Source organism: Stenella coeruleoalba (genome assembly GCF_951394435.1).
Source record: "Stenella coeruleoalba genome assembly, chromosome: 5".
NCBI classification, from domain to species: domain Eukaryota; kingdom Metazoa; phylum Chordata; class Mammalia; order Artiodactyla; family Delphinidae; genus Stenella; species Stenella coeruleoalba.
Window position 1 is genome coordinate 134144659 of NC_137150.1, and position 17609 is coordinate 134162267.

The 17609-nt window shown below is 46.5% G+C and overlaps 1 protein-coding gene across 2 annotated transcripts in view; it reads left to right on the plus strand.

The window, feature by feature from the left end:
* The window catches only part of CLIC6 (chloride intracellular channel 6), a gene marked incomplete at both ends in the record, with an annotated part of 40968 nt that extends 27364 nt beyond the window's left edge, over positions 1 to 13604 (plus strand). For both annotated transcript variants that reach the window (XM_079922452.1, XM_079922453.1), the window contains 5 exons: positions 5313 to 5422; positions 6291 to 6416; positions 7019 to 7125; positions 7685 to 7866; positions 13443 to 13604. In XM_079922452.1, the coding sequence (XP_079778578.1) occupies positions 5313 to 5422; positions 6291 to 6416; positions 7019 to 7125; positions 7685 to 7866; positions 13443 to 13604 (687 nt within the window). The remainder of the gene's footprint in view (positions 1 to 5312; positions 5423 to 6290; positions 6417 to 7018; positions 7126 to 7684; positions 7867 to 13442) is intronic.
* Positions 13605 to 17609: the final 4005 nt, after the last annotated feature.

Sequence of the window (17609 nt, forward strand, 5' to 3'; positions counted from 1 at the left end):
CCCTGACGTCATCTGTAAAGAGGCGTGTGCATGGGAAGGACAGCATCTGTGGACCGGGGGTGCTGGCTGACTGCCCAGCTTGGAGGCCGGATCTTTGTGCTTGGCCGTGCTGGGCAGTTTCCATCGCCAGGCCCCAAAGCACGTGAGACTGTCGTGCTTTCTGCAAAGGACCCAGGAGGAATTCAGGGAAATGTGTAGGTGGGGCTCGGAGGGCGGGAGTCGGTCCCACCTGGTTGGCTGCAGCTGTTTCTCTCTGGCTGTGCTGTGTCCCGCCTTCAGCCGGACCAGCTGCCAACAGAGGAGCATTCTGGCCGGCCCTTTGGACCACATTGTTCTTCCTGGGGAAGGACTGATTCTGGTGGCTGCCCGTGGCCTCCCACGTCAAACTGTCTTCTGACTCTGGCCTCCTCAGATCAGCTACTGATTCTATTCAGCCTCAAGTCCCTCCAGATCATTGGAAACACACGGCCCATTATTACTCACCAGTTTTCTCTGGGTCCCTGGGATGGAGCCAGCCAAGTTAGCTCTTTGCCCCCAGATCCCTCCTGCTTTTCTGCAGGGACGGGAACACTCCCCCGCACACAGGATGGCCATCCTACCTCCTTGGTTGAAAGCCAGTTCTCAGAAAGGGGACAATTAGAATATTTCCAATTTATTGCCTCTTCCTTTATCCTCCCTCCATCCGCAAATCACTTTTTCATGACATTTACATAGAGTAGGGACAAATGCTTCCTTCTCAGAATGTGTTTACCATTTAGGCCCTCATGGAATTTTCTAGAGAGAAGGTAGGGACCAGAAAGAAGGTGGGGAATCAGGTGGTGGGTGCATGACCTGTTCTGGTGTGAAGGTCAGAGAGGGGTGCTAGGGAGCCACCAGGAGTATCTTGAGGGGGTCATCACCCCTTGGTCAGGTCTGGCGGGGGTGGGGGTGGGCGGGTCCCTCAAAGGGAGTGGCGAGTGGGAGTCATTTTAGTGGAAGGTGTGGTGGGTGGTCCCCTTCCGTGTAACTACAGACCAGCCCTGGAAAGGTCGTCTGGCGGAAACCGAAAGCACTGAGAGGAAATTTAAAAAAATGCTCCCCACTGATTCTAAATGGAGTGAGCGTGCAAAGAGTAGGTGGGAGAGGCTCTGATCTGAAGAGGATCTGCTGACCTTTGTAGCGACATTTGGACCTTTACACCTCAGGCCGTGAGTGGGGACCCAGCAGAATCACCAACGTTCTTGAACGCCGCTGCTGGGCTCAGTGGCGAACGGAATTTCTCAGAACGTGTCAGAGGCACCAGTGTTTTTCTTTTGAGAATGACCGTCGTCGTAGGCGCTCAACAAAGTTGCATTTGAAAGGCAGACCTCCAAATCCAGGTTATCCAAGTGCCTGAGTCTTCACTGGAAACAAAAGACACTCTGATCTCTTAAACTGCCTCATTTGATTTTAATCAGAAGTGTATACATACAGAATTTCCCCGTAGGTTGAGAGCTCTGCTGAGAAATCTTAGCCCAGAGTGTAATTAGCCTGAGAGAATTAGCGGCATCAGAAAATAAAACTGCATACGATAAAACGTCCCGATTATGGCAACAGTGTCGGTTATTCACCCCTGATGTCTATGTGTGTACCCCATCATCTCGTCTGGTGATGACTGTGACCAGAGCGACACTCTCCCATTGCTGCCCAATAATGGGCAGTGGAGATGGTATATCTTTGCCTTTTGCTAGTACATCCCAGCACGGAAGCACATTAAAGTAATACAATCAGGCAGCGAGGCGTCCTAGTCCCTCCCACTATGTTCCCGTAACCCCCACATGTACAACAGGCTGAGACAGAAAAAAATTTTATTTTAGAGCAATTTAAGATGAGGCAACCCTGGTTATGTAAATCCTGTTTTATGGGCAGTCGTGGCAGCTGGCTGATTCTTCTAAACTGCCTAACAGCCTTCAGTCCAGCAGCTGCGCTGGCTTGGAACAATTCTGTTTGAAGGCCACACGGGGGGAAATGTACAGTCACGGCTTTTATCACGATCTTCTGGGCTGTGGGCGCTATGGCCGTGCAGACCGTTGTCCCACCTTCCTGGCACCCATGTTAAGGACCAGTTGCAGTTCTGGGAAGGAGCCTGTTAAGAAGGCTAAGTTTTGATGGAGTGGATGACACAGGCCATTGGTATATTTTAAAATATGAATTGCTCCTACTCCCTTTTTATTTCTTCTAGAGGGATAGCTGCCGGGATTCAGGAAAAGGTGAGAGCAATTACAAGGGAAAACACTGGCTTGAGTTTGAGACCGTGAAAGAGACAGAGTGAGGCAGAGAGACCCGTGCAGAGTAATTATTCTCCAGATGCTGCTGTCCCCGGCACAGGGTTCTTGGTCAAGGTGAGTTTCATCAAGAAGCCCGGTGAAGAACGCCTGGGCTCAGCGGGGATCTTGCTGAATTCAGAATGAGTTATTCCAGGATTTCCAAGGTCAGAGACACAAGGCAGAAGGAGAAGAACAATTGCCCCACTCTGAAGAACTTATCTCAGACTTTGCTGAGCTTAGTGTAACTACTATAAAAATAAGAGGTTTAAAAGCTGCAGAACAAGTCAGGACTGGCCAAAATATGTGCCTTTGTGTCCCAGCGCTTTCATCCCCCCTTGGCCCCCTTCTTTGGCATGACTCTGCCCAAACCTACAGTGGTTAAGAAGGCACCATGATTTAGGAGGGCTCCCCGGCAGGAAGCCGCTGGGAGTTTTATGTAACTCAGCTCTGCGCTGGTTCTTTTTCCAGGACAGAGCCGAGGACGAGACAGGGCAGCCTTCAAAATGGCCATAAGGCTATGGGACCAGGTGGCCAGGGGGCCGCCTGCAGGGCAGTTGTGATGACTACTTGGATGCTTGGGTCCTAGCTATGCACCTCCCCCACCCCTCAAGCTCCAGCAACTTCAGACTCCAGCTGGGGGTATTCTCAGCCCTTCCCTCTACTGGGGGGGAAGGGAGAGCTGGAGGGGTTGGAGGGGGTGAAGCAAGTACCCAGAGCTTAGGGGTCTCTGAAGTCACTTATCTGAATCTGTTGGTGCCTCTTCAGGTGTATTAAGTTCATCCTTTATCTTTACACTTACGCAGCTGTTTTTATCAACTAGGAGGTCTTGCAAGTCTTCTTATCAACAGATCATCCAACTGGGGGGTTTGAACCGTTCTGTCCTATGCATTGATCATAACACTGGGCCAGCCTTCCCTCTTGTCCAAGGTGGGGCTGACACCACTGACCACAAGCATCACATCACCTTGGGGGAGCTTGTTGAAAATTCAGATCCCTGGACCCCATGCAAGACCCACTGAATCTGACTCTGTATTTTTAAAATTAATATTTCTGCTTCTTTTTTGTATTAAAATATAACATGCAGTAAAGGAAACAAACCTTAACTAAGACTTAGTCAATTCAGTATACCCACCGTGTAGCCACCACACAGCTCAAGCTGTAGAATGTTGCCACCACCCAGAAGCCTCCCTCTCAGCCTTTCCAGACAATACCTAGCTTCCAAAGGCAACTGCTCTTCTGATTCCCGTCACATAGAGAGGTTTGCCTGTGTTTGAACTTCACCTGCGTTGAATTATGCAGGACTCTTTTGAGTCTGGTTTCTTTCCCTCCACATTATGTATGTGAGATTCATCCACATTGTGGCTTGTAGTAATAGCTAATTTTTTCCACTGTGGCGTCTTGTCCTACCATATGAATGTACTATCATTTATTTATTCATTCTATTCTTCATGGTGTCCGAGTTGTTTTCAGGTTTCGGTTATTACACTAAAGCTGCTAAGAACATGCATATAAATGCTTTTTGTGTTCCTAAGCACTATTTCTGTTGGGAGTGGAATAGCTGTGTCATAGCATAAATGCATATTTATCTTGGGTAGATAATTGCCAAACAGTTTTCCAGAGTAGTTGTAGCAGTTTGCACTCTCACTGGCAATGGATGGGAATTCAGTTGCTCTGCATTCCTGTCTGCACTTGATATTGTCCGATCTTTTCACTTTAGCCATTCTGTAGGTGTGTAGTGGAATCTATTTGTGGTTGTAATGTGCATTGCCCTACTGGCTAGTGATGCTAAGAGTGTTTTCATGTGCTTATTGACCATTTGGATTTTGTCTTTTGTGAAGAGGCTGATCAAGTCTTTTTAACATTGGGTCTGGGGTCTCTTATACTCTTCTTTTATAGGGACATCTTGTTATTAACAACCTCCCCGGGTGACCTCGGAACCTAATGACAGAGAACCACCTCTGAAGTTCTCTTTAAGTTGTCCAGTTTTCTTAAGGCATCATTTTCCTTTCTTCAGTTCCCAAACCACAGCTCACCTTCTGCCTTGTGTCCTTCTGTTATTCAGGTTATAGATTCACTGCTTTCCTCTCAACTTTCCTTGAACTGCATGTGGCAGAAATGGACTTCCTGGATTAAATATGGCTGTGTTTCTGTCATCGCAGTCTGGCTGAGTCTCCTGGTCTTTCCGTCAGCATTTTGTTATCACTGTAACCTTGCCAGAGACGCATGGGGTGGAGAAAGATGGGAAGAGAAAGAAGAGTGTGGGAACTCCCCCAGGAGGATGAAGCCCCACGGTTCCCCTCTCTTCTCCAACGCCTGCCTTTCTCCTCTCCCAGGAGCCCACAGGAAGGAGGATGTCTGTTCAGTAATTTTCTGTGCCTGTGTCTCAGGGATGTGTGTGTGGATGTGACCTGCTTAGGTCATCAGGGAGGCACTGTTTCCTATCCTTCCACCCTCAATGTCTACTGTGCAACAATCTACCATCTAAATACAAATGCTCCCCAACGGATGAGGGGACCTAAAATTTTTTACAGTGTCCGGGGGTCTAAGAACTCGTATAATCCAGCCTTCATTCTAGAGATGAAAATAGTAGAGAATACTGGGGATGGTGTCTCCGTGGGAGAACCTGCTGGTCTGTTTTTATGCATGATCATCCTGGAAAGAGAGATGTGTTCCTTCTAAAGAGATGGAGGGAGGGAAAGAACCTGTTTTCCTTCTTTGCCTTTAGTAGCAAAGGGGCTTCCCTCTTGCCACTCTTTGCCTCCTTGTACTGCTATTCAGAGGCCCAGCATGGCAGGAAGTGGTGAGCTGTGGGAAGGAGAACAGAAAATGCTCAGCGAGTGCATGTGTGTCCTCCCTTCCCCTCCCCAGCTCCCACTTGGAGGCTGGTGGAGGGGGCCTCAGAAGGCTATTTACAGTATCATCACCATTAACGAAAATTCATCATGATTTTGTGTGCATTGCATAGCAGAGTCTGGCATTTCTAACTGTGAGACTGGCTCTGATAAGGATTTCTTTTTCCATTTGTAGGCTGGTTGTGATGGTGAGAGTATTGGAAATTGCCCATTTTCTCAGCGTATCTTTATGATTCTCTGGCTAAAGGGCGTCATATTTAATGTGACAACGGTGGACTTGAAAAGGTACGACAGGATTTCTGCAGTATTGAAATAACTGTACCTAATTCCCTATACACACACACACACACACACACAGATGGAGACACACACACAGATGGAGACACACACACAGAGACAGACACACACAGGCATACAAACAGACACACATGCAGGCACACAGAGACACAGACACAGAGGCACACACAGACACCGACACACACACACAAACACACACACACTTCTAGGACCCATGGGTGATATTGCAGGCACATCCACCCCGGGTCAGGACCCTGGATTGAAGCGGGAGTAGTGTGGGCCACACAGTAATTACAGAACGGGATCAGACGTAATCCAGGAGGAGTGGGGGTTGAGGGTGCGCCATGAAGAGCCTGCTCTGCCAGTTACCGGTCAGCTGTGAACCTCTCAAAAGCCTGTCCGAGGGCTTCCCTGGTGGCGCAGTGGTTGAGAGTTTGCCTGCCGGTGCAGGGGACGCGGGTTCGTGCCCCGGTGCGGGAATATCCCACATGCCGCGGAGCGGCTGGGCCCGTGAGCCATGGCCGCTGAGCCTGCGCGTCCGGAGCCTGTGCTCCGCAACGGGAGAGGCCACAACCGTGAGAGGCCCGCGTACCGCAAAAAACAGACAAACAAACAAGCAAAAAAACCCAGCCTGTCCGAGCACCACTCCTGGCTGGTAACACTGGGGAGAGTTAACGTTTCACCTCCGTCTCCAGATAAAGGGCCACACTTTCCTCACCAGTAGGACAGTTTGTAAACCCACAATCGCCTTTGAAATTCTCAAGGGTGGTTTCTCTTAAACTGGGGAGGACACAGTTCAGCCTTGGAAATGATCCAAACAGTGGCGCTACCAACGCTGCCCTTCCCTCCCACCCAGGAAACCCGCGGACCTGCAGAACCTGGCTCCCGGCACCAACCCGCCTTTCATGACTTTTGATGGTGAGGTCAAGACGGACGTGAATAAGATCGAGGAGTTCCTAGAGGAGAAGTTAGCCCCCCCAAGGTGGGCCTCATCAAAACCCGTGTTCACCACTCGCTTGTCACTTCTCCCCGTTCACAGACAATTCCGTGTGTTGGTTTTCTCTGGCCACGGTGTCTACTTCCCGAGTTGTACCTGTGACGTGCCACAGAAGGCACAGCGAGATTAGAAACGCTGAGCTTAGGTGGCTCGGATTTCTTTGCTCCGCACCTGCGGTTTGGCAATTAGGGGTTGATGGCAGGAAGTGGGGAGGAAGTAGGCCAATGTCACGTGGGTGGGTCGCTTCTGCTGGAAGGTAAGGAACGGGTGTTAGCACGCAGCATCACAGCGGGCTGGACCTGGAAGGGAACCTTCTAGTCCATTACCTCTATTTCAGGAGGGAGGGAACTAGACCAGTAAGGCCAGTTGGGGCCCCGCATCCCAGGGTGAGAACAGTCCGTCCAGTGCTTTTCCCCTGGATGGCGTTGCTCTCAACTTTGAAGATGGAAAGATTAGGCAAACATTCAAGGGGCAGTTTTCATGTTTATATCCACTCAGAGAATGTCACTTCCTCCCCCTGCCTCACATCATATTCTCCTAACTCAAAGATGGCTGATCTGTGATCCTCTCATTTTGAATTTTTCAAGGTACCCTAAGCTGGGGACCCAACACGCTGAATCTAACTCTGCTGGAAATGATGTGTTTGCCAAGTTCTCAGCGTTTATTAAAAACACCAAGAAGGATGCAAACGAGAGTGAGTCCCTCCCATCTTCCTGTTTTCTGCTTTCTACTTGGACCTCTGCTCCGCCTCTAGTGTGGCTTCTTATAAGATCTTGGGAATTCTGACTCGTTTCACAGTGGGGAGGGACCTGTACATAGAAATGAGGAAAAAGTACCTCTGACCTTGACACATGGGTTTCAAGAGATTGAGTGCTTCTTCTAGAGGTGGGGAGCCCAGAAAACCACATTTTAGGGGAAAATAATGACCACCAGGGATTCCTTGCCGCACCACGGGACTCAGTACGAATGAAGCTTCTACTGCTGCTTACTTCATTGTGTGATTTCCATAAAGATTTTTGAAGAAATGAATGAGTTCTAGAAGTAGCAGTGTTGTGTAGATGGCAGAATTACTTTCCAGGGAGAAGTGAGTCCTTTATTCAGATCTCGTAAATCCACTTCTCTCTTTCCCAAGTCTCCAATGCTCACTGGCCGTGTCTCAGGAAGGCAGGGACAAACTCCTTCTTCGGTATCTAGAGAGAGGTGACCCTAACTCCCATGGCTCACGTTAGTCATTTTTTGCCCTTCTGTTTCAGTTTACGAAAGGAACCTCTTAAAGGCCCTGAAGAAGCTGGATAATTATCTGAACAGTCCTCTGCCTGATGAAATAGATGCCTACAGCACCGAGGAAGTTACTGTTTCTGGAAGGAAGTTCCTGGATGGGGATGAACTCACGCTCGCCGACTGTAACCTCTTACCCAAGCTCCACATTATTAAGGTTTGTCCTTCCTCTTACCTCAGGTGCTGAATACATGAATGGGGCTTTGTTTCATTTTGTTTTCACTTGTGTTTTTGCCAGACATCGAAACGATCTAAAATGCGGACTCTTGCATTTAAAAATCTAGCTTGTTTCTGTTTGGGGCAGGCAAGCCCCAAGTTTCAGATCTGTGGATGACATTCTCAGCTGGTCCTCAGAGGTTCTCAAGAAGGATCTGAGAACGTGGCTCCCATCCTTCCATCCTCACTGCTTCTCTTTTTGAGTCTCACCCCTGGAGCCTAAAGAAAAGCTATGTGAAAGCAACTTGAGGGAATACATTGATTATACCTGGTGTTTCATGAAGCTCCAGGATTGGAGATGGTGTGTGGAATCTGCTAGTATTAAAATGTGAACTTGGGGAATTCCCTGGCTGTCCAGTGGTTAAGACTTGGTGCCCTCACTGTGGTGGCCCAGGTTCAGCCCCTGGTTGGGGAACTAAGATCCTGCAAGCCGAGTGGCCAAAACAAAACAAACAAATAAACAAACAAACAAAACAAAACAAAAAAAACTGAGCCAACCTGGAAAAAAAAAAGTGAATTCAGTCAATTGTTGGTGATGGGCAGGGTAAGCCTAGCCCTGTCTAGGGACAAGAGGGTGTTGGTTCCTATCACCGACCCCTACAGCTGGGGAGCAGCTGACACCTCCTTGGCTGGACCTCTGCCAGGTTTGGCATCCTGTCTTCCCAGGTGGTTGACTTGGACTTGTGACAAGTCCACACTTGGACTCCTTAGTTATGGCTGCTCTCAGAAGTGCCCCAGCCTGTCTATCACTTACAGGTGTTAGTTGTTATTATCATTATCACTGTTGATATGTCCTTGGTCCTCAGTAGCCTCAGATGCCCCAGGAAGAAACTCAACCCCTGTTCTGGGGCATCTTTATTATTCAAATCCTACCAGCTCCAGAGCTAGGTCCTTGGTATAAGCATAGGGGAGATGGGAGAGAAGACACAGGGAAATACAAGTCAAGGACCCTGTGTTCTAATAACACATTTAATCAGCACTTAGAAATTTACAAATTAGGTTCACACAGTCTGTGGCATTGATGTCCTGGGGGCTACTAGCCACCCCTGGTTACTGCAAGTCATTCCCTTGCCTTTCTCTTCCTTCCCTACTCCATCCCAGTCCTTGCTACATTTTTCTTCTTTCTTCTGTCTTCCTTGTTGCGCTCAGAGGGTACCAACTTGAAATTCCAGCCTTGAAGACACCGTTGATCCTGTAAGTGAATGTTCGTTTCCGTAGCTGTGCCAGTCCTCTGACACTTAAAATTAGCGAAAGCATCTCAACCCCTCAAACCTGCTACATTGGGGATATTCTAAAGTGGACATTTGGGAGCCATTTTCCAACGAGTTATTTATGTAGTTGTGTTTGGTTTAGTCCCTTTACTGAATGTATTCTAATCATTGCTATGACCAGTGCGGCATGACAGAAGCACATGGAGGTTAGGGAAGGAAAGAGAAATACACACACACACACACACACACACACACACACACACACACAATTGCCACTTATTTAGCCCCTATAAAAAAAGAGAGTTTAAAGTGTCAGTAGAGGGGTAAACCTCAGAGTAAAATAAAGCAGTCCAGGGCTCCAATATAAGACCTAACTGCAAAATCTTCAAAGCCAGTTAGCACTCAAAATACCAAGCAGCTTAGTAATCTTCCAGGATGGAGCATTTCTGAAAGGAAATGAGAATCGGTGTGAAGGAATTTATGGTAAAAAGATGAGAGAATAGAGGAATTTATCATTTATTCCCTTCCTGAAACCCAGCAAAAACATTATGAAGGACTAAAACATTATCTCCAATTTTTATAAAACTAGACTTAGAAACTTCAGCCAGTGTGAGGGCTCACAGAGCCTAGGCATGCTTCTCTAGATCTTCAGCAAGGTTCAGATGTCTCTAAAAGTAAATATTACAGCCCTGAAATGCCCAACCCAGACTTCTTTGTTTGAGGACAGGGCACGGAGTGGGCCACGAGAGAGGCAGGACCATCCCTACAGAGCTGAGATCTCTGTGGAGGCAGAGTTGAAGGCGGAACTGTTCAGAGGCGCCATCTGTAGGTTCACCACCGTCCTCTAATGCAAAGGTACAGGGAGGGGAGGTGAAGGGGAGGAGAGAAGACAAGTGGCATTCTGCTTTGTGACTGCTGAGCGGAGAAAAGAAACAAGCTCTGAACAAGTCAAAAGAAAGACTGTAAGTTATCTGAGCTCCACTTTTAGCCATGGTGACCACTTCCTAATCTGTGAGCCTCAGAGTGGAGGATGCACTAACCTTGACTTTGACCCTGACTGTAGCCCTAACCCTAATGTGTCCCTGGGACAGAGTATAGAGCAGTGTGTGATGAGCGGGTATTTGGGGGTAAAATCCATATTGGTCTACCTGCTGCGCTGCCTCACTCCCTTTGCCCACCACACTGTTTTTAAACAAATGGTAGGTCCAATAGATCCGCCCATTAAAAGATGGTTAATAACCAGAAAGAATCCAAGTGGGATTTCTATGTGAACAGAGATGATCCAAAAGGAGGGGGGAAAGGTTAAAGAAAGAACAAAAGAGGAAAAGGCAGATGAGAAACACGTATCTGATAAAGATTGCTCCAGTAAACCAAAGAATTTTTCAGACAGATACTTCTCTGTGGCCTCAAAAAACATGAAAGAGAACCTTTGGTGAAAACGCTCAAAGACGAGTCACAAGATACCAAAAAATATAATGTCACAAGGAAGATGGGAATCAAGCTGGTAGAACTAAAAAACACGCTTAAAGCAAATAATTTCAGAAACAAAAGTGATGTTAGAAGTAGCAAGAAGTGGAAAAAGACATTGCAGAAATTCATCAGACATCAGAGGACGGGCCTGAGAAGATTATCCCAAATCGGATGGAGAAGAAGCACGAGGTAAAGGGTCATTAGCGAGACCCCATAATCAGAAAAAAGAGAACAGGAAAGAAAAAAGAGAGAAATAGAAGGCTCAAAGGTAAATTATTCTGAACTAAAGGATGACCTGAACCTTTAGTTTAACATGCCACGATTAGAAAAATATTGCCCAGAACAATTGACACACTATCACATATTTGGTAAATTACTGAACTTTGAGGATAAAAAAGAACCTTTGGGTGTCTAGATGATGATGATGATGATAATAATGGTGATGATGGTAATAATAATAATAATAGTAATAACAGTAATAAAAGATAAAACCACCTACACAAGGAGGGAATTCAGACTAGCCTCATATGTCTTTAGGACCACATTAAAACCCAGGAAACAGTGGTTTAATAGTTAAAGGATTAAAAGAAAGGTTGTGTGATGTAAGAATTTTATATCCTTGTAAATTGTTGTTTTTACCTAGACTTCTGGTTTCAATGAAATAAGCACTCCTGAGCCAATTTTAAAAATAGAATTGCTATATAATGAAATAATAAAAAATGATAATAAAATAAGAATCCAGGAACAGAGAAGGTGTGTGATATAGAAGGATTGATGCTAAACATAGAACCTATTTAAATCTAAAACCAGAACTAGCCTAAACAGCAGTGGGAACTCTAGCTACTGGAAAGAAACAGAATGTAGTAAACTTGGCTATTTTACACCATTGGAAGGAGGGTAAGGGAGCAGGAAAGAAAAGAAGTGTAGGTATACTAATTTCCTCATTTGTCATTATCAGGAGTAAGTAGAGATCATCTAAAGTTGATAAATCAAGAAATAAAGAATTCTTATTATTTAAAGTTATAGAAGAAACGACTGGAAGAGTTAAAACAGACCATAAACCTTCTAAACCAGCAGAAAGGGAAACCCATACACACACATGAACACAAAAATACTCACAGGAAGTTGGAAAACAAAGTATTACATTCATAAGATATAATACAAATACAAGCTTATGTCTGTGAAAGGCATATAGATAACAAACTTACTCAGAAATGCTAAAATAGAAAGAGGGGCAAAGCTCAGCCAGGCAAATGCAAACGAAAGGAAAGCAGAATTCTTGACATCAACATCAGGAAGTTTGAATTCAAGCAGAAGATGTTAAATTAGGAGGCTCTCTGAAAGTTCTGTGGTCTTGTTTTACTGCATCAATAGCTCCTGGCCTCCAAAATCTGAGAAATAAGTCCCGAAGTTCTTCTTTATTTTTATTTATTTATTTATTTTTTTGCGGTACGCGGGCCTCTCACTGTTGTGGCCTCTCCCGTTGCGGAGCACAGGCTCTGGATGCGCAGACTCAGTGGCAACGGCTCACGGACCCAGCCGCTCTGCGGCATGTGGGATCTTCCCGGACTGGGGCACGAATCCGTGTCCCCTGCATCGGCAGGCGGACTCTCAACCACTGCGCCACCAGGGAAGCCCCCAAAGATCTTCTAATTGGTGATACATTCCATGCTCACGCCATCCAAACGTCCCAGGAGCCAATGCAATGGAAAGGAACAAAGCAGAATGGGCCGTTGTAACCCTGGGTCCTTGTTATGGGATGAATCATGTCCCCCCAAATTTATATGTTCAAGTCCTAACTCCCAGTACCTCAGAACGTGACCTTATTTGGAAATAGGGTCTTTGCAGATGTTATTAGTTAGGGTGAGTAGGATGGGCCCCCTAACCCAACATGACTAGTGTCCTTATAAAAGGGAATTTGGACACAGACACACCAGCACAGGGAAAACGCCATGTGAAGATTGGAGCTGTGCTCCCACAAGCCAGAACCTGGGGGTGGGACCTGGAACAGGTCCTTCCCCAGAGCCTTCAGAGGGAGCCCGGCTCTCCTGACACCTTGATCTTGGACTTCTGGCCTCCAGGACTGTGAGAGAAGAAATTTCTGTTGTTCCAAGCCACCCAAGCTTGTAGTGCTTTGTTAAGGCAACTCCAGGAAACTCATACTATCTCCAACAGTATACACCCTCCTTTGTGATGAATTCCCCAACGGTACCCTTCCAGCCAGAGGAAACATCTCACATCATTGTGTTTTCATGATGTTCATTCTCAGCTACCCTGTCCGTACATCCACTATTTCCACGAGAATAAGAATAAGGATTTTTTGCACACGGTAGACCCACAGTGAAATGATCCTGTCCGGGGCAGAAGGATAGAAATCCACAGGAGTAACATACACAGCTGTTTGGGATTTCAGGAGGTGAGGCTCAGCAGATAGGAAAAAGAGAGGGCACTCCACAGTGATCCTGGCACAATCTAAACTGAAGATCCAACATGAGCCTCAGGCACCAGATAACGCGGCAGCAGAAAACAGGGAGAGACAACTTCCAGCAACACAAAGAGAAATCCGCTGGAGTACGGAGCAAATTCATGCCAGTGCATCACAAGGACTGTGTGATACATTGGTGGGCACGGTCGTGTAGAGCCTCTGTGTTGAGTTCCACGCTCAGTATGCCCCGTGCAAACTCAAAATGCAACTCAGAGAGGCCCAAACGGCTGTAGGACGACATGGCAACTTGAGAAGCAGAATATATTACACGCCTCAAAAGAATGGATTGTCTGATCTAACTGCCTATGTTGGTGGGTTGTCCCTTTCTGACTATTTCCTCTTCACTTTCAGATCGTGGCCAAGAGATACAGAGATTTTGAATTTCCTTCTGAAATGACTGGCATCTGGAGATACTTGAACAACGCGTATGCTAGGGATGAGTTCACCAACACGTGTCCAGCCAACCAGGAGATAGAACACGCATATTCGGATGTCGCGAAAAGAATGAAGTGAAGTCGGGGTGTTTTCTGTCTCATCTCGGTCGTATGAGCTAGACTATGAAAAGAGTGTGTCCTTTGTGTTTCCCTCCCAATAACCATCCTTTGCAAAATAATGCCCATATTTTAACAGTGCACAGGCCATAGCGTGATCCACTCAACACCAAATGATACAGAGTCTTGTAATTTGTCAACTCGTGTATCTGAATAATACCAGTATCTGTTGTTATACACACCAATTATCCAGTTTATATTCATCTATGTCTTTAACATTCTGGGAGCTGCAACACATGCCCTGAATATCTGTCATCTACAATATTTAGGGCATGTGTTTTGCAGTTTAAGTTTCAAAGCAAACAAGGTTCGGTTCAATTCCGCCTTTATTTAAAAAATTGTATCTGTCTCTGATGGTTTTTAATCATGCATAGCCTATGTTTTTCTGCTCTAAAATAGTAGTTTAATTTTTTTCAGAACAAAAACTTTGTTTTTGTAATTACAAATTACACGCTTATTTTAATATTTTAAAACAATGTCAGAGGGTATAAAGAAGAAAGAAAAAAAATCACCTAAACTTTCACTACACTTAGATAACTCCTGATAACTTATTGGTGAACATCTTCCAAATCCTCAGACTCTCTCTTTCTCACACACACATTCACACCGCACATAAGTTCATGCCTCCGTGGTATTGTGTTAGTTTATTTTCAAGGACCGGTGAGGGGACCCCTTGGTAATGCCTTGATGGTCAGCCATAGAGGACCTAAAACAACAGATTCAGCAATGCAGAGCTCAAGAGGGCGCTTGTGACCAAGTTTCACAGGGATGGAGAACTGTAGGGTCACATACCCACAGGGACTTGCAGGGACAAGCGGGGACCGGAAGCCATGGAGTGTCCCCATCTGCCTTGTTCCTGCCTCCATGATGCCACTGCCCCTGGTTCCAGGGAGGGGATGGAGGAGGGTGCCGGTCAGGGGCCTTCTCTTGCTCCCCGCCTCTCACAGAGACCATGCCTTCAGGAGGACTCTTGACATCAGCTGTGTGTTGCAGAATCTCCGTGCCCTGTGTTGAAATGTGGACCAAGCACATCTTGATCCCTTCTGATGGCCGCTCTCTCCAAGACATAACAGCACTGCGCCTCTTGGGCCATGATGCCGTGTAGGGCTAGCCCGGATCCGGTTGTTTCTCTGCTCTCTCTAGTGTCATTTCGAGGTCAAGCAAGGAAAATCCAGAGAGATTAGATTCATGGCGACTCCTCTTGGGCAGTTCTGGCAAATAGTCATGCTGGGGAGGAAGTGGAAACTGCTGAGTCAAAAGAGTTTCTGGTTCATCTGTGACTTGCCCTGCCCCATCCGTGAGCCAGCCCCTCAGGCGCAGCTCCCCGTGGGCTGGGGCCCGGCTCCGAATCAGGCCTTGGAGCACAGAATGGGAGGCTGTTTCCACACTCATCGAGACTCACTGGGTTTGAGTGTCATCTGCCAGGCTGTGTCCCGTTGACATTTGTACACACCTTCCGGAAGATCTGCTTGTCCAGTAGGTGACAGCATGTGGTTGATGTTAAACGCTCGTTAGAAAAAAAATACATACACCTGCTCACCGGGCGATTCATTTGGAAGAGAGGAAAATGCATTAACAGTAACCCTTCTGGGATTTAGTGAAAGATGTCTAGTGAGAGAAACAAAGTCCTTGAGATGGTGGCCACTTTCTCTCCCCTCTTGCTGGACGCTAGGGTTTTACCGGGGCGGCCGACCCCAGCCCTCCACTTGCTTTGTTAGCCATGTATTTTTGGAGGTTGTGTCTAGCATGTGCCACCGTGATTCGTTTCACATCTGTTTAGGAGTCAGATTTTTAAGGTGCGGTTTACCGTGTTACCTTTAAACTTAGTAAATGAATTGACTACCTGATGTTACTAGTGCAAACTTTGTATTTTTAGAGGTTAAAGTAATCTACACAAACTCCGTGATGCCTTAAAAATTAAATGAATTATAAAAATGTTTACATGGAACCCATATCTTTGATTTTTCTTTTTTTTTACTTTGCATTCTCTACTAAGATGTCGTGTGTGTGTGTGTGTGTGTGTGTGTGTGTGTGTGTGTATCGTTTCACCTGATCCCCTGCCTGATGGGAAAATGTGGGGAGTAAGTCCCAGGATATGATTTGCCCCAGGACACACATCACTAAAATCACCCTGATCCACGCCACCCTAGGGATAGTCCTGTACTATAATTCTCTTTTAAAAAGGTAGGATGGGATAGGAGTTAATACTTACAGGAACTTTAGAAAGGGGACCCCACTGAGACTTAAAGACATAAAATGAATGGGAATGAGCTTCCTTTAAAATGGCAAGAGCAACTCTGAACCAGAGATAATCAGTAGTTGAATTCGAGATTATCTGTATTTGAATTGTGACCCACAAAGACATTCTAATGGAGCCTTAAAGAGGTCTGAGAAAACACATGTGACCTGTCCTTGTCCAGGTGGCTGAAATAGAAACCCTGCGGACTGTTCCATTTTTAAGTGTATTTGTAGGAAATCGGCTGGTTCCTGGCAGCCTTCCCCTCCCGGGGGCCCTGCCCCGCACACCCGCTTCAGAGGCCCCTACAAAACTATTCATATGTGGGAAGGTGGGAAATATTCCAGGGCTGTTCAGCTAGCTTAAAGTCTTTATTAGGTGTGGGTTTTTTCCAAACGACATGCATTTGTTCTTCCAAACATACCATGCAGAATGCAAATACAAGCTGTGAGTACAGCACTCCTCTGAGGCTGATCGTGGGACGGTTCTCAGGCTGAGGGGATTCTGTTCTTGCTTTTAGTTGCCCAAGAGGCTGGACAATTCAGAAAAAATTCGCTTTACCTCTGAACATAGAATCTCCAAATGTAGGCTAAAAAAGAATATGTGTCACAAAGTTGTACTTTCTGGTCATGGTCCAGCAAGTAGGGCTGGAACGATAGAATTTAGCTCAGGAAAGAACTTTCAGAGACCAGAGTTCTCAGTAGGTCTCCTGTGATCAACGGGACCATCCCCAGGAATTCAATGTATGCCCAAGCCCTCCTGTCCAGACAGACACTCGTGCACATACTACATACGTGCACATTCACATACATACACACAGACATACTCTCATACACTCACAGTCACAGAGACACACATTCACATATACGCACAGTGACCACACGGCCACAGCACTTTCACACATGTCCAAACGTGTAGATATACATTCACACACATATACACAAACACATCCACATTCACACACGCAAACATACACATTCACGCAGTACACTCACACACTGGCATACACCCATGTACCTACATATGTACACACACACACACGCACATACACACAGCCTGCAAGGCGAGGTCTGGGCTCCCTTCCACCCCTCCTTCAATCACTGACCAGAAACACACTCTTAGCAATATTCCGCCCACGCCTCCACCCCAACTTCCAGTGGTTCATAGTTAGGCTTTGGAAAAAAAAATTAAAGAATAGCTTTTTTTAAATAAGAAAAACCCAATCTTTCTTTTACAGTTTAGAGAACCAAGATGCGTATCATTCTAAGAACATATGATTCGCAAAACCCTGGACACATAAAATGGATCAATTAAGGGATGTTTGTTTATGTTACAATTCTGAATTTTTCCATATGACCAGTTTCCCTTCACCTGTTTGATTTGAGCTTTAACATGTGAGGGCATTTTGGGGTGCCAGAAGACCAGATGCGTGTGATGTCTCCCCGTGATTCGCCGGGGCCTCTGCGGGTGGTGGGCCTTCCGGGGGTCCCTGCCCCCTGCCCGTGGGCTCAGGGACCCAGAGGAGCGGCTGCCGGCCATACGGCCTGTGCTTGGGCAAAGTCACCCTCCCACTGCAGAGGGTACCAGCCATGTCTCCCTTGCCTTGAACAGGCCACTTCGTCAGGGAGAAGGCCTGAGCTGCCATTTTTGTGTCAGGCCACAGTCCAGGGGAAACTGTGTTCAGAAGAAGCAGGGAGTTACAGATTTGGGGAAGGAGACATCTAATTAGGG